The following is a 22,990-nucleotide window of genomic DNA, read 5'->3' as shown; positions in this document are numbered from 1 at the left end:
AATACATTTTATTTATAGGCCCCTTTCAGACCCTCAAGGTCACCTTACAGTAACACGTAAACAATACCATAAAAAACATAAGAAAAATGTGTATATATAGCAAACATGGTAGATAAAATTTAGACATAAAAATATAAAAGCAAATATAAAAACTGAGCAAGGTAAAAATGGCCTAAGACAGATCAGGTGTATGCGATTCTAAACAGATGGGTTTTGAGTAGTGATTTAAAAGTGGTGAGACAGTGTGTGATCCGTGAAGTAAGTGGAAGTGCATCCAAAGTCTCGGGGCAAAACAACTAAAGGCTCTGAGTCCCATGGTAGTCAGGCGAGCAGGTGGAACTGACAGAAGGGAAGCTGAAGAAGAGCGGAGTGTATGTATGGAGAAGATCGGATAGATATGGAGGAGCAAGGTTATGAAGCGCTTTGAAAGTGAGAAGCAGGATATTGAAATTGACACGGAGGTGAATTGGGAACCAATGGAGCTGTTTAAGAACAGGTGTTCAGTGGATCTAGTTCTAGAAATAATACGAGCAGCTGTATTTTGATCCAACTGCAGTTTATGGTGGGATTTATGAGGTAAACCATAGAGAAGAGAATTACATTAATCCAGACGAGATGTGACAAGAGCATTGACAAGTATGGCGGTACTGTGTGGTGTGAGTGAGGGACGAAGGCGGTTAATATTACGGAGATGAAAGTAGGAAGACCGAGTGATATTATTTATATGTGCTGTGAAGGACAGAGTGCTATTGAGGATGACACCAAGACTCTTAACCTGAGGTTGACAACAGAGTTATCAATGGATAACGAAAGACTGGTTGGAGCTGTAGTCAGTTTTAATCTGGTGCCTATTAAAATGAATTCTGTTTTATTGCCATTAAGTTTAAGAAAGTTGTGAGTAAACCAGACCTTGATTTCACTTAAACAGTCAGAAATGGATGTGGGTGGGAGAGTAGCTGTGGGTTTGGAGGATAGGTAGAGCTGGGTGTCATCTGCGTAGCAGTGAAACTGGATGTTACACTTCCTAAAAATATTACCTAGGGGTAGGAGATAGATGATAAAAAGTAAAGGACCCAGGACAGAGCCTTGGGGTACACCGGAATTAACTGGAGTAGATACGAGGGTGGGATTAGGTAAATTTATTTTGCTTAACCTCTGGAAGGATTCAAGCATCAATGTTCATTTTTAACTAATGACGTTTCTCCTTTTTCTTTAGGAACCCTGTTCGCCCAGAAGTCTGGTGGGGCCCCGGGGCCATCTGTGTCTGCTGCTACTGCTACTGCTGTTTCAGCTTCCCCTGCTGGAACCAGCGCAAGCTTTGGTTTTTCCGCACCTCAGGCCCAGAGCCTCAGCCCCGCATCCTCCTCCTCCTCCAAGGGTCCCGGCTCGGCTGAGCCGACCCCCACCGGGTCACCCTAACTCAGGCTGCCCTTTGTACCTTCTCCCCAGGCCTCTGATCCTGCAGGAGGCCCAGCATGAATATACAGTACAATAAGAAACCGAAAAGAAACTGTTGCACAACAAATACCTCATCAACCTGTCTTGGCTGTCCAATCATGAACACAGAGCCTGAAAATTTAATGATATATCTAAAATAAATTGCTATGCATTTTATTTTGATCTAACACACACACACATGCACGCACATACACACAGGAACACAACACTACAACCACATTATGCACAGACACACATCACATATATATACTTGTTAATCCTAATCGACATGCTAAACACAATCAGCTCAGCCAAAACCCACTGACAGGTGTAGTCACAACCGAACTTGAAAAGTTTTATCTTAGAACATTTTGTTTGTTTGTTGCCATTTTGTTGTCTTTTTTGATTTTGTGTTTTAGAATGCTTTTTTTTTTTTTTTTAGTTTTTCTCCTTTTACATACCTCAAATCAAATAACCTGCAGTGGTGTCTTTACCTCAGGAGCTGTAGTATATTTAACCTGAATCAACTTTATTTTTATATTCTTTTTGACCTAGTTGCAATCAGGGGAAGTTGGGTAACTGTCACCAGTGGAAACCTGTGTACAGAGCACCCCCCTCACAGTGATGGGCCTCCAACTGGGGCTGCTCAGGTGTCTTCAACGTGCTGTGGCGTCAAACTGGTGATGATCTGATACTGTAGATCAGCAGATTAAATACCTCATTTCATCCTTTCAGCTGCCCTCAGTTGAGCTCTTGAAAAGTCCATTAGAAAGGTTGCAAAGCTAAAGTTTAAGTAGTTTCAGCTCCACGTGCGCGCACAAAGTTGGGTTAACAGTAACAGGCCCGTTAGAGCCTGAGCTTTGTGTTTCACCCATAGCGGTACAGAGAGGTAATACTGAGGCATTCCTAGCTCCTGCAGACCAGATTTGAGTTTGTTGTTCCCCTATTTTTATTTTTTTTGTGTGCATCCTTCCTCCAGCTGCAGCCACAGAGCTGAATGTCGAGTTGGGTGGCATCGTCATCTCTGACCACACATTGGCCTCTCTGCTTTGGGGAGGGGGGGCGGCGTCTCTCTCAGGAAAAGCAATGTGACAACTGCAAGGAATCACTGTCAGTTTAAAGAGACACAAAAAAAAGAGGATTAATACGTGAAGAATGCACAAGCCTATGTGACTGTTTCAAAAATACCTCATCAGACTCTCTGAAAAGGAGAGTAACACTACATACCTCAAAAGGCTGTGAAGCCATCGAGACTTGACGCCCCGAATCCTACGTGAACTGAAACTGTTATGGACGTGCTGTCACACTGCTGGTGGTTTTTGGGGACAAAGAAGTGGGATGGGCTTGATATATTTCTCCTGTATTTACTTGTAGAACGTGTTTCATGCTTGCTTCTTCTTTGTTTTTTGTTTTTTTTCCCCCCCCTTTTTTTAGGTTCATCAGGTTGTCTGAGAAGAATGATATATCTGAGGTGCTTTTTCAGCAGAGAGGAACAGACAAGTTATTTTTTCATTGACATGTTGATTTTCTTTCTTAAAAAAACAAAACAAAAAAAAAAAACAATGGTGTTTCCATAGGGGTAAGAAAACAACCTTAAGTTTGACTGTGTATGTTGAAATTGCATCTTTTTTGTGACAATGGCAAAATCATGATATGCATTTGAACAATCATGTGACCAGTGTTTTCTTTTTCTTTTTTTACACCTCCATCCTCTGGTTATTGCACAGCTACATACCAAAGACTAGCACAGTCAGTCCTTATGAACGCTTTGTACAATCCTGCTAACAGGATGCTGATGCATAGCAAGCAGGTCTCTGTTGGACTACAAAAGGTGTCTCTTTCAGACTCTTTCAAACTGACTGTGAGGTTTTTTTTCACAATTAGTTAGTGGAAAGTGCATTTAAAACTGTAAAGACTGAAAACCCAATTACATGACTTGTACAGGTGGGCATATTTGACCCTTTTAACAGATTTCATTATTTAAAACTGAAGGCCGGATACAGTGGCCTCATTAACAGCTGCATTTGAATAGTTTGTTTAACCTGTTTGCGCAGTCCCTCACAGTCAATGTGGACAGTAGCCCGCATTTTCTTTTATCGATTTACCCCAGGCACAGCTTGATTATGATGAACATGTTATTGTAGGATGCTTTTCTCCCTTTAAAGATTTTTTTTAAAAGCATTGAAACCCCACAAAAGAACAACATTTTCTAGCTTTACTTGTGTTGAATGTAAGGCATTTTAACTGTTTAGACCTTTTTACACCTAGTGTGGTCTGAGGTGGGCAGCCTTGTTGCTTTTCTTAGATTGTATTTTAGCAATTATGTGTCAGGTTTTGCAGTGCAGATCGCAGGTCAGGGTTTAAGAACCTTTTGAGAACTGCGCTGTTAGTCTGTCAGTATAGCCTTCGCAACCTTGTATGACACATAACTGTATTTTATAAAAGGTGAGGAGTATAGATGCTGCCTTAAAATTAGTTGCTGGTCAGATGCGGTCCATGCAGGCTTCCCTATGAAAGTTTTTCTCTTCAGGCTTAATCCTTTTGCTGCCCCCCCCCCCCCCCCCTTTTTTTTTTTAATCACACGTTAGACACAAGTTATCCCTCAGTTTCTTGTGTTATCAAGTGAGTTTTGATATTTATTTGTTTTTTTTTCCTTTTCCTGGTGGACCTTGCTTTTAGTAACAATCTTCATTATTTAGGCTGCCACTAAAATATTTTCTGTTTTCCAAGTCCATTCTCTCTGTTTCTTGTGCTCATTCTAAGCAATGACTGTTTGATGATGTAGCTTCACTGCCTTTGTACATTAGTGTGTTTGTGTGTGTGTGCAAGCAGGTGCAGTATATTGAGTAAGTAATAACATTAAAGGCACTGCAGGTGGCGCCACTGGTGAATTATTTTTTTTAATGCTGAATGAGGAGGTGAAAAATGACTTTTAAGAAATATTTAAGTAGATAAAGGTTTATCCACATTTTTCTGCTATATACTCGTACAGTTCCGGTTTGTTCCGAGGTTGAAGGGCATTTTTTGGTGGTTCCTCATAGACTGACTAAAGGGTCACTTTTCTTCCTCAGTGTTTGCTTCAACCCAGCAACCACTCTGGTCACTGTCTTTCAAGGCTCCTGTCACTTGTCACTTGTATGGATAGGTGCATTATGTATAATGTGTTGTGCCTGTATACCTGCATCCATGTGTGGAGTGTGAGTGAGTGTGTGTCCCCCCCTTCCACTTCTTCATACCACATTACCTCAGGGCAGGGAGCTGCATTCAGTGTTGCATACAATGTTGAAGCTACATTGAGGGATAAATGCTGATAGAAGCTGCGGTCACTTCGCAGAATCCTACTTTGGATTTGGTGTCTCTTTTCTTTTTCTTTTTGTCGTCAATAACTGCATTATGGCAAGGTCTCGTTACTCAGGAAGCTGTGAAGTTGGAAGTATGCGGAACCTTTTGATTTTGGAGTCAGTTCAATTTTAAATTGTTTAAAAACTAACCTGATCTGTGTACAAACAGGTGCATATGCAAGTGGTTATTGAATACCTCATTTATCAATTTTATGTTGTTTTTGGCTTGTACAATGCTCCGTATATTAATTCAACTGTGGGGTTTGTGCATATTTTTGTACTGTTATTATTATTATGGACATGATAATAATGATATTACTGATATTATAGTTTTCTCTTTGATTAAAGCAAACAAAAAAAATAGGACAAAACATGAATGCTTGTAAAAACTGGTTTGTGCTGATTGTATTTATGAGGAGCACTTTTCTAAAGTGGTTTTCACACATTCAGTTTTGTTCATATCAGTTAATATAAAGATATGGTTCTCAGGGCTTTTAACTTGTATGTCATGATAAAGTTTTACTTTATATCCTATGTCCCTGTGTGTTGGTTAGTTGCTTTCTTTCCCCCTTTTTCATCTGAGATCACCAAATAGGAACACACTAACATGCAATCAACACTCTTGGGGGGGCTTATTGTACATTTTTGCCTTGAAACTTAAATATTGAAAAGCATTTTTACAATCCTTCAAGTTAATTTCCAGTAAAGCTGACGTTCTCTTCGTAAACAGTCCTTATTAGGTTCAGTCATTTCAATACCAAGAAGTACAGTATTGTGCAAAAGTGTTGAGCCACCCTTTGTTTCTTTATACTTTGCTTCACTAAATTGCTAGGGTGTCTTCTTTGTTGTTCTTGTTTTCTTAGGTAATCTTCAAGATTTTGAAAGACAGCAGGTCATGTGGAGTCAAGAATATGCAAATGTAAAATTTTTGATTTGAACTGTAAAACACATTGGAGGCTGTGTCATGGCTTGGGCCTGCATTTCAGCCAGTGGCAGTAGGGATGTAAAAGTAAAAGCAGGCTTTTGCCTCACTATTATTCAGGCACTGTGTGATCTTGACAGCAAATGGAATAAAAGTCAGCAGGCCTCCAAAGACTAGCGTTGAATGTCCTTCGAGAAGCCTGGAGAACATTTCTGAAGACAACTTAAACAAATTATACAAAGGCTTGCTTGAGAGAGTTCAGACTATGTGGAAGAATTAATGTATGTAGTAATATCAAATATAGAATTCTACACACTCTGTTTTATGTCTTATATATTGTATTTTCATATATGCTTACACATTTAAATAAATAGCTGCACCTATTGTATTTCCTCTTTTTACTAGCAAAATAGAAATAGATGTGAGGTGGCTCAAGGTTTTTGCACAGTACTATGTCTCAAGACTGAAATCTTTGGTTTAGCAGTGTGAGTTGTTATTGGTTTCTCAAGGGACTCTGAAGCCACACCACTTGCAAACCAGCAAGTTACTGGAACATTGTGTTCAGGAAATAATGTAATACAAGCAGTAACAATTCTTATCTTTCCATCAGCCCAGTGTGTTTCATAGACTTAAAAAAACACAAAATAAGTTTATTGATTATTAACAAGCAAACATGAATTTGTATTTTGAGTTGATGAACGTGGAGCTGTGGGAGCTGAGAATGTGGCTGGATTATAACAATTCTGCAAAGATGAGTGGCCTAAAGTTCTTCCACAGTGCTGTAAAAGACTCATTGCCAGTTATCACAAACACTTGATTGCAGCTGTTGCTGCTAAGGGTGGTCCAACCAGTTATTAGATTTAGGAAGCAACCACTTTTTCACACAGAGCCATGTAGGTTTGAAATTTCATGTCCTTCCCCTTAATAATAAACACTTTCATTTAGAAACTGCATTTCATGTTAACTTGTAAACTTTTGTATATTTGTGTGACAAACATACAAAAAATCAGGAAGTGGGGAAACACTTTTTCACACCACTATACAGAAACATATGAACAGATTTTTCAGGGCTGAAAAGCAGAAAAAAAAACTTATTAGTAATGCCCAGAACGAAGGAGTGACTATAATCTTAAACATGTCCACAGCTCTGTTGATTTTACTGATTAAGCCTTATTAAATATATTATGATGCTCACTGTTACAGCATGGTAGGGGAAAACAGAGCACAACACAAATGTGGCCCCCTGCACCTTTGCACCCACAGAAGGACCAGTGTGACCACAAAATTTGCTGTCTGGACAGCTGTTTTATTTGTCTTTTTCACACAGAATATAATAATATTAGCGTGAGTGCAGCTAAAACAACAAGCAATATATATATTTTAAAAAACAAAACAACAACAACAATGCAACACAAAAACAAAAAATGAATTAACCTAGCACGTGGCAAGGCTGTTGAAAGAAAAAGACTACACCTACCAGGACTGCTTGTAAAAAAAAATATTTTGAATATGTACAAAATTGCTGCCACTTTGCAAGTCAGAAAACACACACACCACTATAAACACATTCACACAGCACCCACTGGCTAGAAATCAGGAAGTAGAGGGAACTGGTCTTTTTTGGTCCTAATTTAAAATTAGCACTTCAGTCTCCAATCAATGTCCAGCTGCTAAATAAAGCTTGTGAAATCTAAAACATAATAAACAGTTTGTTTATTATGATCACAATTACTGCAACAGACTGATAAACTGTCCAGGGTGCACCCCGTCTCTTACTGTTTTACAGCTGGGATAGGCTCCAGCCTCCTGTGACCGGGACCCCCATTCAGTGTCTGCAGAACAGGCTTCACTACCCTATGATTGTATTCTCATGGGCTGGCATTTTTCCAGAGTAACTGGTTCTCAGTCAGAATGTCACGTTAAGTTTCACAGTGTCATAATGATGATGTTGAAAACACTCAGGCGGAACATTCAGTAACTGGTGTGTAGCATTACAATATGTACATTCAACTTTCGTATGCAACTTGTGGTATAAAAGTTAATTACTTCTAAACTGTGTGTGTGTGCTTTTTCAATACAGGTATGTTTTAAGGAAGGTAAATATCACAGTTCCTCTGAGACTGAAACATGGAAATGATTCATGGTGGCAGCTATTCTCTTTTTAAAGATTTAGTCAGATTTTGACGAACTAAACTCGGTATAAAAAAAGGAAGGAAGCTGCAGCATAAAAAAAGAATTATCCTTATATGGAAAAACTATATACACAATATAAGATTTGCTTATGTATGTTTTTTTAAATGTACAGATCAGTTCAAAAGCTCAAAATTCAAAAGTGAAATTCAGTGGTACTGAATAGATTATGAAAGATTTGAATAAAAACACACACACACACGCACAGACACAACCCTGTATTGCATTCACAACCTCTATCTACAAACAGCCCCACACATCCATCCACCCAGTGGTCAATTTCATTAAGGTTGGCATATTTAAAGGTAACAAGGCCGACCGAAGTGCAAGTTTAAAATAAGCAAAATAAAACCACGGATCAAAAAAAATAAATACAAAAAAGATAAAAGCAAACAAATGAAATATAATTAACTACAAATAATTTATGACCTGCGATTACTAAATGTGGAAAAGCTTGCTGTGTTGGGCCAAATTAGAAATCAGAAAGTGAGTATTTTGGTAATTTTGCAGCACAGCATGAATTTAATAACACACTGTATTCTCTCCTGTATTTTGCTAGGCGTCACAGAACAAAAGATCAAATAAAATTAATTTGGCATATGTCCTTTGTACTGTCAGCTCAAGTATTTGGCAGTGCAGCAACTTATTTGCAATTTGAAACCTGAGGAACAAAAAACTGTGATGCAGAAACAGCCTTCAACAATAGCTGCTATTAACAAAAGATATGTGAATGTTAAAACTGACACAGTGTCTCAGTCTTGTGAAATCTAACGCTTGAGGTAGCAGACATGACAGGAATTTTTAAAGTGCGAAACATACATTCAGATAAAATTTCACATTACAGGAAACCGATGTAACATTCAGTGCTGTGAAAAAGTATTCACTTCCATATTTGTTACACTTAAATGTTTCAGATCATCAAGCAAACTTTAGACAAAGGTTCACTTAAATAGAGCCTGTCTGACAAAGAGAAGCAGCTAAAAGATCTCAAAAAGAAACCCATCAGGCAACAATCTAAAGACACAGCTGAGAAACAACATAGTGGTGGGAAGTGTGATTGCCTGGGGACCTGGATGACTAGCCATAACAGAACCATGAATTCTGATCTCTACCAGAGGATCCTGAAGGAGAATGTAAGGCCATAAATTTGTAACCGGAAGCTCAGGTGCACTTGGGTTATGCAGCAGGAGAATGATCAGAAACACACTAGCAAATTCCTCTCTGATTGGCTCAAGGCCACTCCACAAAGTAATGTGTCTGATATAAAACAATTATGCAAAAAAGAATGGTCAAAAATGTCTCTACAGTGATGTGATTGCCAATTATTGCAATTACTTGATTTCAGTTCTTGCTGCAAAGGTTGGCAGAACCAGTTACTTTTTCACAAAAAACTTTAAAAAAATCACGAAGGGGCCAAATATTTTTTCACAGCACGTCAATAACAGTAAAGATTAGAAATAGAAAGTTTCATATTGCATCACGTACATGAATAAAAATGCTCTAAAACACTGGCAGTCTTTTCAAAACACATAAGGGCTTCTTAGCATTTTGTGAAGAAAGAGTTAAAAGAACGTTTACATTTTTTATACAATTCATAAGGTCATTATTTGTTTAAAAAAACAACATATATTGCAGAGAGTTGATATTGCACTGGAAAAACCAAACAAAATAACGCAAATGGCTTGCATTACCCGTCTGAGCCACAGCTGCTACAGATGTTTACACAGATGTCGGAAGTGCAGTTAATTAATGGAAGGAAAGAAACAATAACTGTCACTGAAAAAACAGTAATTGTAACAAATTTAAGATTTTAGAATATCACAGATTTAGCCTCTAACTTACATCACTGAGGAACTAAAAGGACAAACTCTTAATCAGAGCCATCATTAGACAAACCCAGATCACTGGGCTTGTCTTTCGGCCCTCTGCCTTATTCGGCCACAGTCGTTTGTACTGTTGGGTCTTCGCGTCATTCTCCACCTGTAGTTCATACTGTACCAGGACTTTACTGTAACCCATCTCCTGTGATATACATTTGTAAGTTCCCTTGCACTCACTGTCCATGTTGTCAATCAGATAAAGGCACTGCTCTTTCCCCGAGCTACAGGCTGTAGAGTTTTCATCGTGCTGCCAACTGTACTGAGCATGACGGGATGACACTGGGCATTGAAGGAAATACTTTGAGTAACGTGGGACTGGGACTGGGTCACCTGTATAATTTGATGCTGTGGAAACAACAGAAGAGGGACAATTTCAGTTCTGATTTTCATTTTTAAACCAGTCAGATTTCAAATGCAGTGTAGTAAACCTAAATCAAACTGCTTTCCTTCCCTCAGGTGAATGTTCATATAAGGACCAAGGGCGATGTAGCTTTAAAGCAAACAACAGAGAAAATGCGGTTGTATATTTTAACAATCATTGTCTACATAGTGGAAAACTGACATTGTGTCTATTTATGCATTTGACTTTTCCACTGCAGTCAGCTCAACAAATAGAATAGATAGAAAAGATATTACCTAATGGTGTGTAAGTGTTTCAGTTGTTAATTATAGAATATAAAGCATAAGAGAACTTCTCCTTTTAAAGCCTTCAAGTTAAAAGAGGAAGTTGATCAGCTATAAGGGTTGGAAGCATTTATAAAGAATAACAGAATAAAATAGAAGAACTATATCATATGCAAATAAACATAAAAGGATTACTAAGAGATATTATTAACGTAAATTATTTAAATTTTAAAGGGTAAATGTTTGTAATGATGAAATCACAAGTTGTGGAATAAAAACTTTTTTTAGTAACTCAGATAAACATGATCTTAAGATGTTGATAAGATTAAAACTGAAGCACATTTGACCACAGATGGCACCATTGATGAGTACCATTGCAGAAGCGTGTGGCATACAGATGCACAGCTATAAGGAGAAACAACTCTAGTTTTTGTTCCCCTTAACGTGTGACCTATATGGCGAGACAGGAAGCTAAACTATGATGAATAAAGGTTATGCTGTCTGGGGTGCATTTGAATCCCCCTTGCATATGGAGGAATACAATGTGCACACTCTCACCTACCAAGCTATTCAAATGAGTCTTATTCCCTGGTGGTAACTGGTTTCTGGTTCTGTCTTGAATTTGCGGTTTGCATCAATTTGCTGGAAAATTTGTGTGTTACATTACTTGTGTAGGTTTTCTGAAATATGTCACTCAGAAATGTGCTGTGAGTGTATTCATTTATCCTTTTAACACACATTTTGCCGTATTTGAAATGTTTGATATTAGTGTATAGACAGAGCTTGTGTTACTTGTGTTACTGCTGTTGATTTTTTTTTTTTTTTTTTTTTGCTTTGTATATGAGGAAACAGCGCCATGGGTTACTAACGGAAACCACAGAGGAAGTGAGAGCGGGGTCTTTATGCTCTTGCATATGCTCATGCATCTACACAGTATATTTTGCAAAGACTTTTATAACTTTAAAAGAGATCAGTTTCCTACTTATAATTGAATTATGTATAAGTGTATTGTGATTTTTTCCATTCACTTATTTTGCTCTTGTTTTGACTGTGCTAAAGTAGCTTTACACAATTCACACCAATATAAGATAAAAAAAAATCCTTATTTTTCTTTCATGCTGTCCATTCTGCATTTAAACAATCCACATTTTAGCCGTGTTCCCTCTAATGCCAGTCACCAGACTTTACTGCTCAACTGCATTGACTCAGCTCTTTGTGAGAGTTTGTCAAGTTAGTTAATAATTAACCACATTTAAAATATTTTTTTACATGTACGTTTGATAATTACTGTTATGACACCAGGCATTTCTTTATCAGTCAGTTTTATAATAGAGGAAGAGAAACTGAACTGAAGGGCTTCTTCATGATCTGGTATAAGTTAAATAAAGATTATTTTGAATGGCAAACCATTCAAATCCATTCAAGTGAACCAAAGACTGAAAATAGTAGGAAATTACGATCATGCAGTCTCCTGGGCTACAGCTAAAAAGGCCCTTTTACTCAATCTTAGATTTTTAGACTTCTTAATAAAAAATAATATATTTGTATTATATGATAAAGCCAATAGTGTAATTCTTAAATATCAGATAAATATATAAACAGTTAAAGGACAGTTAATGATAACACTAACAGGCCTCACAAACTTTGTTTAGTTTTTGTATTAGGTTTCTGAACTAGCATCACAAAAGATAAGAAAGGGAGAGGATACATTTGGGTAATTTTCAGCCAAGAGAGTACCAACTACCAGTGTATACAGCACTGTATTGTTTTGTGGTGCATCTAATAGCTCTTGTGTTTGGAATACAGGAAAATAAAATTCCAAATACCCCCAAAATATTTAAACAATTCCTTCTATGATTGTTCATAGACTGTGATTGTTCGTTTGATCTTTGGGTTTTTCCTCTGCTATGCAGGGTCTTCACCTTAAAGTGTCCCAAGATTAGTTTTGTTGTCAATAGGCATTATGCAGTAAAGTAAAACTGAAATGAATTTAAATACCATTGTCCTCATTACAGATGGAAAGGTCCCCAGTGGCTGCATCATGCCAGCTCCCCCTGAAAAAGATAATGTATGAGTAAATTAGGCGAATGATTATGTTTAACAATTGATTTAAAAAATTAACATGTTACTGGAACCAGTGGAAACTTTGTATCTGTGTATATTGTTTTCTAGGAAATCTAAACAGATCAAAAGAAAAAAAGTGGAATGATTCAATAACTGTAACATTACGACATATAATACTGTCCCCACTCATAAATGTGCTGCAAGAGAGCTTCACATCTACATGGTTTGGAGTTTTTAGGAGTTTTACTATTATTAATATTCTGAAATTTGTTATCCCTCTTAACTGTCAAGAAAAGGGATTTCTCCCCATCTGTGGGCAACTTAGCCTGATCTCGATGCCATTTCCTCATATGTGGAGGATTAATATGAAGTGAACCTTGACAAAATTTATCAGAGAAAAAGATCCTTAGCGGTTAGTAATCTCCCACATAAAACGAAAAAATCATCTGCATGTGTGGAGCTGCAAAAACCCAGCTGTATTTTTGCATGCAGTGTGGTTGTGTTTGTAAGTTTGTTGGTTGAGGTTTGAGTAGCACTAATTTTACCTCACTAGACCCTGTTCTCTTTTCACTATAATGTTTCTTCCCATTTACAGTTAAAGGTGCCTTCCCTTTTAAGAGGTAAATTTCATCGTCAAGTCAAATTTCTGTGGAACAAAACTAGAATCACAAAGTGAGAATGAAAATACCAGTGCATTGATCTAATTCAATATAGTTCCTATAAAAGTATTTACAGAAATTAACAAATTGCCATGTGAGAAGAAAAATATTGGGAAAGTTTACGTGAACACATCTCTTTAGAATGAAAAAAATTTCTCGTGTCGTTATCAGACTTATGTTGAAAAACGTAATTTCCTTGATAGTTTGCGCAGTATGCTTTTTTTAAACCCGCATTTCCTGAAAGATAACAGCTGCTGAATGTGAAAAACAAAATCACACATTTTATTACAGCAACGCATTTTTAGGTGTATGATTACTTTCATTGAGCCATGCAAATGATCAGGATTACGCTCGTGGATGGGCAGGGCCGTGGACCACAGAGAAAAGGATTTGTTACCTCGATCAATGTGACAATGTTATTAGTTCATTTGTAGACTGATTTGCATGAAAACTGCATGACTAGAATGAGGCTTGGATCCAGGAATTTTTGGAAGGACTAACATTGCAAAACAGGGAAAAACGTGACATTTTGCATCATATCTTCACAAATACATCTTAATCAAGTTGGAGGAAAAAAAGGGGAAATTAGGGCACGCTGTCTTGATGTTCAAGAAAATGTCACGAACTAATATAGATATCCATCTGAATCCAGGTATTCAATCCTTGCAAGGTGTGCAGGGAAATATTTTTGTTTTTTTCAGTCTGAGTCTGCCTGTGTGTGCACAGAGAAGTCTGGAAAGTCACAACAGACTGGAGGGCCTGCAGGGAATCTTGCAATCACCCACCAATGAAATATGCGTTACTCATACTAAAGTAGACACATGCACACTGTAGACATGGAAACTCTGACATATTCTTAGAGCTCAGGTTCTGTTTAGTTGCCAAAATCCTTATTGCATAAATGTGACACAATATCCTGTACTCGACTAAAGCAAAATGTCTTGACGCACGGCTGCATATAACTGATTTGTGGTTACTAGTCCAATTAAACTGCCTGGAGTTGGCTGTTATATTCTTTGTTGTTCTCTGTGAAGGTTCTCAGTCATCCAGGTCATTGTAGTCCATTGACCATCTTTGAAGAGAGGCGGTGGCTTATGACACCAACTGTCTGCCATCTATAATCCAGTTTTGAGATCCCTTCCCAGACGCCTTAACGCCCACTCACATCCTGGGCCATCTGACCTCAGGAAATCACATGATAGGGTGGGGCTATGTTTCACAATGAGCTCACCCGAAACCTTGGCTGATTGTGACCTACACCCGTTTTCACAGATTGGCTCATGTGATTAGGTAGAGGATCTATAGGGGGTTCTTTTGTCCCTCTTTGGGGGGACACTCCCACAGGGCTTAAATCTGTGACTCTCCACCATTTGACCCTAGAACTGAAGAAGCTTCTTGGATGAGAGGTGAAACATCTTCAAGAAATTCCAGACACTTTTCTTTCCAAGCTCCTTAGACATTCTTTGTTGTTCTATGTTTCTCTATGCTATCTCTAACTCTAGTAGTATCTAAGACTATACAATATAAAATGCATTGAGATCACTCTCTTTTGTGAACTGGCACTATGTAAATGAAATTTGCTCAATTTAAGGCACATTATCTTGTTTTTTTGGTATATGTGCTCTTTAATCTATGAGTAATATACAAAATATACTCATGATTTTCTTGGTTATTTATGTTAATATTTTCTCAGTTGAACAAAAGTCACCTGTTGGCCGATACCTGATCGGTACACAGTACACTAGCCTTTCATAAAGCAGTAGAGCTACAGTAGGACAAATTCACAAACGGCTCCAAGTGTCAATATGTGCTGAAATATTGTGACAACATGATTTACGGGACATTGTAATTCCCGAGTGTTGCTTCATCCTGGATTAAGTTTGCAGTGACTCATCTGTCGAGCTTTGTCAGGTGGCACAAGGCAAAAAGTACGCTAATGATGTTGCATAATCATTTATACTCTTCGGGGCGTGCGAGCATGACTTTGTAGTATCTGAATCAAACCTGTGTATGATTCAAAAGGTACACTAATGAGTGTTTAAATACTATGGAGCAATGTTTGTATAAATATGACCATGTTTTTACATGTCTTTTGCCTTTGACTGTTGACCATCAGCAGCAGTAGTAATGGGCAAAGAAACATACCAGCATAGGCAAAGAAAATTAAGGTGACTAAACATGAATATAAAAAATGAACATATTTCTGTTTAGGGAAGGAAAAGCATTCAACACAACTGTGAAGCTGACTTGTTGTTCGCTTGTATGACTTACCTCAAATATGGTAAACACTTTTATTTTAATTTACTGTTGGAAACATTTAATGTAATTGTTGGCTGTGAAGAATTATTCTTCATATTTTATAGATATGAGTTCCATAATGCTCTGAGGACTTACTTTGTTTCACGTATGCACTGGGTGCCATCCCAGCCACAGTAAGGATCTCTGGATAACATACAGTCCTGGCAGGTGTCTCCATACTGGGAACAGTCTGCTACATCAAGTTGGACCAGTTGACTCCCATTGTTCACATACAGCTTTTTCTGTAACGATGGACAAGTTTTCTTAATGTACTGGGGCTTTTTCGTAAAATTCATTGGAAAAAAAGATTGAAATGATTTCAAAGTTATTGATTAGATGCTACAGTAGATTCTTTAGGAGATAAAATTGTTAATTTTTCCCCTTTCGTCCACAAAAAACATTTATTCCATATGAGTAATCTTTGTGGTTTGATTGGGACATTGGTTACACAGTGATCATTGTTACTCACAAAGGTAGACTGAAGGATGATGCTGAGAACGTGTGCTTTTTGTTTGAATGGTTGATACTCGGCAATTACAAAGGTGTGACTTTCATTCTGCAGCACCTTATGAATCCCTCCATTATCTGTGGAAAGACACAATGGGGGTGAGGGGTGAGGGAGGAAATGACTAACAGTTAAAAACTGTAACCACTCTAACTCACCTCTGCCATCCCACTCACTCTCTGGATCTGTTACCTTATATGACACTACATTTTGTCTTCAGAACCTGTATAAACTCATCAAATAAATGTGTTAACCAGTGACTAACTGTGAGCTCAGCACCACACACATCACAAGGCGCAATCCACTCTGTATAGTAGCCTGTGGGGTAGTCATTCAACAGTCACATCTAACTCATCACATACTTTAATACTCTTCTGATCATATTTAGAAAAGGCTGACTTAGTAGTCACGGAGGTCAAAGTAAAAACAGCGTGCATTGACTCAACATGTTATTTTAAGGGTAACTGGAGTAAAAGGAAAACCAAAAGTGTCACGCCCTGCAGAAGGGAGTACAACACATAACAGGGACAGAGACTGCAACTAACCAAAAACCTAAACTGGAAAAACACTAACCTGACTGAAAGGAATAACTATGATCACTGTGAACAGAATGCTGTGCAGATGCATGGAAACTGTGAACCAAATGGCGTGACGAAACAGACATGAACATGACCTGCACGGAACCTCATCGTGCGGCTGCATGAAAAACAACATAAACCAAATGGCAAACATGAACTGCACAGAATCCTGAAAAACAGGTACACAGACGACGCGACGACAAACAAAGGAAGACTGAGGACTTAAATACACACATGAGGTGATCAGGGGAAGTGGAGACACATGAGAACACAGCTGACTCGAATGAAACATAATGACAATACAGGGGAGAGTAACACTAACTACAATGAACAAAGAACACCAGACTCTTACAAAATAAAACAGGAAACACGGAGACATAGACATGGAGATAAAACATGACATGAACTTAACCGAATAGACATGAAACGTAGACGCAGGAACCAGGGAGACTGAGTACAGGCGGAGATGACAGAAACTAACTAAGAAATAAGGTCTGAACAGCAACCTAGAATTTAACTAGATTGAAAATGAATACAAAAAATACATAAAACTCAAACGCTGGGTCACACGACCCAGTACCGTGACAAAAAGTCTGTTATGTCAACATAAAAAAGGAAAAAAAAGAAAAAAGAGGAGGTTTATATCTGGGAGTTTTATATTACATTCAGATTGTACCACACCTGTTCTTCTACTTGTCACCTTTGTGTGAAGACCCCAGCAGGTGTGATCATACAGGAAACTTTTGGTTTCTGGTTTTGCAGGTTACACCACCCACCTACGTTTGCCCTTTAGTAAATAATTCCTCTTCATTACAACCCAGTCCCACTCAGTCTGTTCCGATGTGTGCCTTATTTTACTAGACATATACTAGTAATGACTACTTTAATATTATGTCCTGTTTCTACTCACCTTCCAGTGTAGACAAACACAGAACATTCTTCTTAACATTTAGTATTTTATCATTTAGATTTTTTTTTTTTACTCACTTAAAGATAGGAAGATGACGTTCTGATTTCTACTTCTGTTGTTTGGTTTACTGTCGACTTGGATGTGGGTATAGTTGTGATGATTAAAGAAAAGAAGGCCAGGGTTGCCGACAGGATGAACCAACTGCTCCATCTCTGAAGTCTTGTCAATGTTCTTCAGGGTGTCCACTGAAAGCTTGGAGCTATCAGGAGCGCACTGAAGGAAAAAAAAGTGCTCTATTTAATAGAGCTTCATACCAGGTGTGGCCCCATTTACCCCTTGAAGATGTCAAGCCTTTTCTTTCTCTTGCTGCATATGAAAACTTTACTCTGATAATGCTGGCAGATTAACCATTTAAAATTCAAAAGCTGTTATAGGATCAGTGAATTAGGAGAAAATCACGTCTCTAATTTCCAAATTACTTGTTTTAAACATGTTTAATACACTTGATTTATTTGGCATTTTAATGAGGCCTGTGTTTACCAAAAGATATAGCTAAAAAGATCAGGCCAAGCAGTTTGTGCTTTTAAGTATAATTACGCAGTTGGTTTGAAAGATATCAGCCATAAAATACATGAATCTTTTGTTACACTTTTCTCTTCAGACCAGTTTAAATGTCTCATACCGTCCTTGGTCTGTCCATTTGGTCTTTTGTGTAGCCATTGAAAGGAGAGTTTTCGAAGATTTTGCTGATGTTTTCAATCGTGTAGACACAGACAGCACTCATCCCCCTGCAGAGAGACACATAGTCAGTAGGTTTGTCTGACACATTTAAAGCAGAATGCCTGAAAACACAAAAACAGCTGACCATACAGACTGAAAAAAAAGAAAAATAAACATTTTACTTCTGTGTAAAAATTCCAAATCAAGCAGCCAAGTCATTCTGGTTTAAACCTTTGGTTACTGTGACTTTATCCATGTGATGTTAAACCAGTCATGATCATATTTTGAAAAACAGCACATGACTCACTTACACAAACACTGAGTCATAAAAACAGACAATAACTGTATTATAACTATTATTTCATGTTAAATCAAATGTAGAAATGTGAATAATATTACCATAATAATGACATATATTAACTATGATAGAGTAGAAGCATCAAAATCAATGATAATAGTCCTACCATTCATTTCTAAAGAGTGCATAGATCTTTGTATCCTGCCATCGATCTGCATCCACAGTGGAAACATCCACCAGCTCAGAGAAATGCTGTTTTCTCTCCTGATCTCCACAGAAGAGCCTGGCATTCATCTGGGATGTCCAAGTAAACTGCAAGTTGTTCTTGGGACCACCAACATCTGTCTAGAAGCAATGGACAGTCAATCTATCATTATATATTTGTTTATTTATTTATTTATTTTTTATTGTTGGTGGCACTTAATACAAATTTTCTAACTATTTTGGTCTTACCATGCAAACCTGGGTCACAAAGGGGAGCCACATTTCACTGAACAGTCCATCGTCTTTGGTTTTCTCCCTATAGAAGCCATAAACTCTGTTCTGGGAGGGATCCTCACGTTTGCTGAGCACCAATCCTACATAATGCTGCTCTAAACATTGAAAGAGAAATATTTATTTGAACCCAAACATTTATAGTGATGTGATTTCACTAAATAAGGTCTCCGTGGCTCTAACTTTATGAAAATACCTTTATGGTGGTTCTTTGGCCCCACTCTTGCTTTACCAAATTTGTGAATGCCAACAGTTTCATCAGATCCAGAGCGTGTTATGTAGAGATCTGTACTTTGTTTAGATTCTGGAACAAACAGTGACAAATTGACGTTTTATAGGGATGTACAAACATGGAGAAACTAGTTCAATATTATAGTAATAGGGAGAAGAAGCAACCTTTAAAAGGGACTGATTTAAATAAAAGATGTTAGTAGTTTTGACAAAAGTACAGACTTTCTGTAAACACACAAGAAGGATTAAAATTACAGACTCATAGAAAAAGGTGAATGAGGAAGGAGGGATTCATCAGCAGATTTATTCAAAAGCATCTTGTATGTAAAAACACTCACCTGCAAGGGCCGACAGGTCACCCTCCTTTATGTTAAATGAGCTTATATCTTTTATATCCTTGCATATTGGTGGCTGCTCTGTTAAATTCTATTAAAACGAAAGAACAGTTTATCTTAATGTATCCCAACTAATGTACATCACAGATGATAAACATGTATAGCCAACACCCAGTATCTAACAGATAGTTCAAAAAATTATAAAGCAAAAACAAATATGGCCAAACAGGAAGTGCTGTGATGTAATTGCTTTGTTTGCAGAAGAGGGCTGTTTCAATTAAACCAAAGTAGAAGTAGCTTCGCTTAGTATCAACCCTGAGCAGAAACACCACAACTACCAGTTCCCAGTATTATATCCCAGTATTATATCAGTTCTCTGTCACAGTACTCTGTCCTACCGAGTTACAGCAAACTGTTTCATCTTCAATGGTTCCACACACAAACAACTGGTCTCCCATAAGGTGGGCCAAAGTGATGTCATAGCTGCAATCCTAAATAACAAGATGAAAATTGTTTGTTAGATTTCTTGAGTGTTCAAAAAAACACAATTTAACAAATGACTTAATTTTGCTCTGTTTATCTTTTCACTGCTTACCCTGTTGCAATTCTCCAACTGCATACGTCTTTGATTCTGTGGAAATACATAATGCATGACTATTACTTTTCCATGATATTAATATGACGATCCATTTATTTCAGAGCATTCAATACATCAATTTAGTGTGATTATACAGCTATGTTCTACCTCGTTCTGGTTTTTAATGTTGTAGGTATTTAGGTATGTTTTTCCAACAGCTAAGACAGTGTCCGGTTTCTCTTCTAGAAGAATCCGCACAGGTGGACCATGAAGAAGATCTAACCTATTCATTGCACCTTCTAGAATTAAGAATAAAAAACAAACAAACAGACAAACATATATTAAAGGATAAACACAGCCAATGATGTAAAATTGCCAAGCACAGCACAAGGACAAAAAGTTACTGTACACATGTTTATACATGATTAACCTGTTCTCAGTCCTGCCTGGAACATCTCCCAATATCTATAGCATGTACCACAATGAGGCTCAACAGTTAACCCATTTATGTAGTATAGTGCTGCCACTAAAGTCATATATTTTTTGTTTTTAATTATTTTTTCCCCGTCATCCTGAGAATGAATCCTAAACACTTTGGGGATCCATTTTTGTTACTTTGTTACGCCCTCACCCACATTTCAGAAATCAGAATGTGAGAGTTTTAAGGTTTTTTCAGTAATAAACTTGCTAATATGAGCTTTTAGTTATAAATATTAAGTTTATTCTGTGTTTAAAGGTGAAGGTTTTCTTTTTGTTTCAAACTATTACTTTTGTAATCTGAGAAGAGAAGTACACATCAGCAGATGTTAGTGCTTACTGAAAGTACAGGGCGTTGACCTGATGTTAATCAACTGACTGAAGCAATTTTTTGGTTTGCACACTTTTACTGTGAAAGTCAGAGAGCTTTATAAGCTAAATTACTTCTTCTAAATGCAGCAATGACGGGGCTTTCTGAAAAATGTAATCAAAAGAGCAATGGTCTCATATGATATAAAATGATATAAATATTAATGTTAATATTATATAATATATTAATTAGCTAAACCCAGTATGAACTCTATCAAACCCCTGAAACTGGAGAAGCTAAATGGAATTCAGTGTAAGTGTCAAAACGTGGTGAAAAAGTCAATAATTAAACTTCCACTAATTGAAACCCTAACGTCTTTATTCTTTTACATGCATTCCTTTGTACATATAACCTGGTAAACATTTCTTTAAATGGATGCAACTCTTTATTTCATGGGACACTTGACCAGGAAACAATGTTATGAAAATATAAATTAAAGCAACAACACATAAATATAGGAAATTAGAACAAACAAAGAACATTATCAAAGTCCAGCTTAGTAACACAATTTGCACTCTGCAGCTACAGAATTCTTTATAAGTGCTTTGGGCTCTAACACACTTGTCCCATGAAATAAGACTTTAATGTCCGACCAAGTTGTAGAATTTGGGCACCCAGCATAAGCAGCTGCACATAAGTGATAGCAACTTACATAGATAAGAAGGAAATGTATCAACATGGCTTTGGTTTTTTTTTTTTTACCACGATTGAGCAACTTCTTGGTATACAATAAAGTCTGCAGCTGTTCAAAAACAGTCAGACATTCCTCAAGTTTGACTCAGAGGAGCCTAAAACATCTGTGTAAAGATTCTCTTTACATGTTAATATAGCATTCCAGGTGTTATTTGCAAGTATGCAAGTATAGAAGAAAAAACTAAAGAAAAGGGGGCCTAAAACTGAACAGCGTAGGAGTCTTTCTGAAAAAACCAGGAAACTTAACGTCTGTTCATCCAAAGCCACGTGTAGACCCTTTTTAAGGGGTGCACAACCACCCCCTAAATTTCATCATAGCGTCCCTAAAGATAACTTTAGCAAAGGTAGTAATAATAATGCAGTTTTAGCATTATATTCTGACATTGTATTCTAATGTTATGTTAACAGTGTGCCTTATCATTAATAAATAAGACTTTTGTTGCAACAGCTGGAGAGACGAACATGAAGATATTTTATGACAAGTATCAGTGTTGGAGACTTAAAACACACTTTACCTGAAACATCCCAAAGGTGCAAACTATTCTCATAATACGGAGACGTTGCTGGGGGCGCTGTCATCAAGTGTTTGCTTATGTAGCCCCCCAATAATGTAAAAATATACATTTATGTGCATTTTTTTCTATATAGCGTCAGAGATGATGATCTTCTGAGCCATATCTATGGTGGACACACACTTTAACGGGATTGAATAATACCTACTGTACGTTTGAAAGAAATACGTCGTGTTTTTGTCCTGAATCACAATGATTCACATTGATTATAGTCATAGACTATAGACTTTAATAGACGTAAAGTATGCAAGGAAGTCACTTAAGATGGTTAAGAAGAATTTCCCGATTTTGGGCTTTACGACACTATTTTTTTTATCTTAGTTAAAGAGAGAGAGAAAAAAAACATTTCCTACCTTTCTCTGTGAATATCATCCTCGGAGAACGATCGTTTCCCACAGCCAGACAACAGATGTGTAAAAAAAATAGACATGCCACTAATGAGAACCTCATCTTCCAGATCTTCAGGCACGATATTATAAGATGGATCCAATAGTTCAGAAAATTATTTTCCCAATTACTTGTTCTTGATCTCGATAGAAAATAGCATTGAAAGAGAAATGTTTTCGGGTCTAGAGGTACAACACAGCTGCACCGCCCATATATGAGAGAGCCACGTAATATTTTTTTTTATATCACGCCTACGGCTACATTTTATGGTCTCATGTCGTTTCGAGAGGGCGCAAAGTCAAAACAAGTCGTACCTTTTTCTAAGCACGTAAACAGGGAAGAGCAGAAAATGTGACCATCTTTAAAAAATTAAACAAAAGAGGAAATATTTGAAGAGTCCACCTTTCTCCTTTGTATAGTCCAGCTC

The 22,990-nt window shown here is 37.3% G+C and overlaps 2 protein-coding genes across 3 annotated transcripts in view; one reads left to right on the top strand and one right to left on the bottom strand.

Moving 5' to 3' along the window:
• LOC146526095 (AT-rich interactive domain-containing protein 3B) overlaps positions 1-5,312 on the top strand; it is a 57,568-nt gene extending 52,256 nt beyond the window's left edge. For both annotated transcript variants that reach the window (XM_085150278.1, XM_085151070.1), the window contains exon 9: positions 1,217-5,312. In XM_085150278.1, the coding sequence (XP_085006404.1) occupies positions 1,217-1,419 (203 nt within the window). In that variant the 3' untranslated portion in view covers positions 1,420-5,312. The remainder of the gene's footprint in view (positions 1-1,216) is intronic.
• On the bottom strand, positions 1,826-22,639 carry LOC146526094 (semaphorin-7A-like). The gene is made up of 14 exons (XM_085149233.1): positions 22,530-22,639; positions 20,233-20,363; positions 20,083-20,118; positions 19,886-19,978; positions 19,491-19,578; positions 19,118-19,225; positions 18,880-19,019; positions 18,593-18,771; positions 18,091-18,196; positions 17,486-17,681; positions 15,885-16,000; positions 15,512-15,657; positions 12,393-12,448; positions 1,826-10,115 (listed from the first exon to the last, which is right to left on the bottom strand). Exons 1-14 carry the CDS (start codon positions 22,624-22,626, stop codon positions 9,745-9,747), a joined length of 1,863 nt encoding a protein of 620 aa, XP_085005359.1. The 5' UTR covers positions 22,627-22,639; the 3' UTR covers positions 1,826-9,744.
• Positions 22,640-22,990: the final 351 nt, after the last annotated feature.

Source organism: Neolamprologus multifasciatus, chromosome 1, assembly GCF_963576455.1.
Source record: "Neolamprologus multifasciatus chromosome 1, fNeoMul1.2, whole genome shotgun sequence".
In the NCBI taxonomy this organism is placed as follows: Eukaryota; Metazoa; Chordata; class Actinopteri; order Cichliformes; family Cichlidae; genus Neolamprologus; species Neolamprologus multifasciatus.
The sequence above is the reverse complement of the archived record's forward strand: the minus strand, read 5'-3'. Positions and strand labels throughout refer to the sequence as shown.

Coding starts and splice junctions, on each gene's coding strand:
- LOC146526094 (XM_085149233.1), bottom strand. CDS start 22,626: ATGAGGTTCTCATTAGTGGCATGTCTATTTTTTTTACACATCTGTTGT. Junction 18,197..18,592: donor GCACTCTTTAGAAATGAATG/GTAGGACTATTA, acceptor GTCTCTCTGCAG/GGGGATGAGTGCTGTCTGTG. Junction 16,001..17,485: donor CGTCATCTTCCTATCTTTAA/GTGAGTAAAAAA, acceptor GTCTTTCCACAG/ATAATGGAGGGATTCATAAG.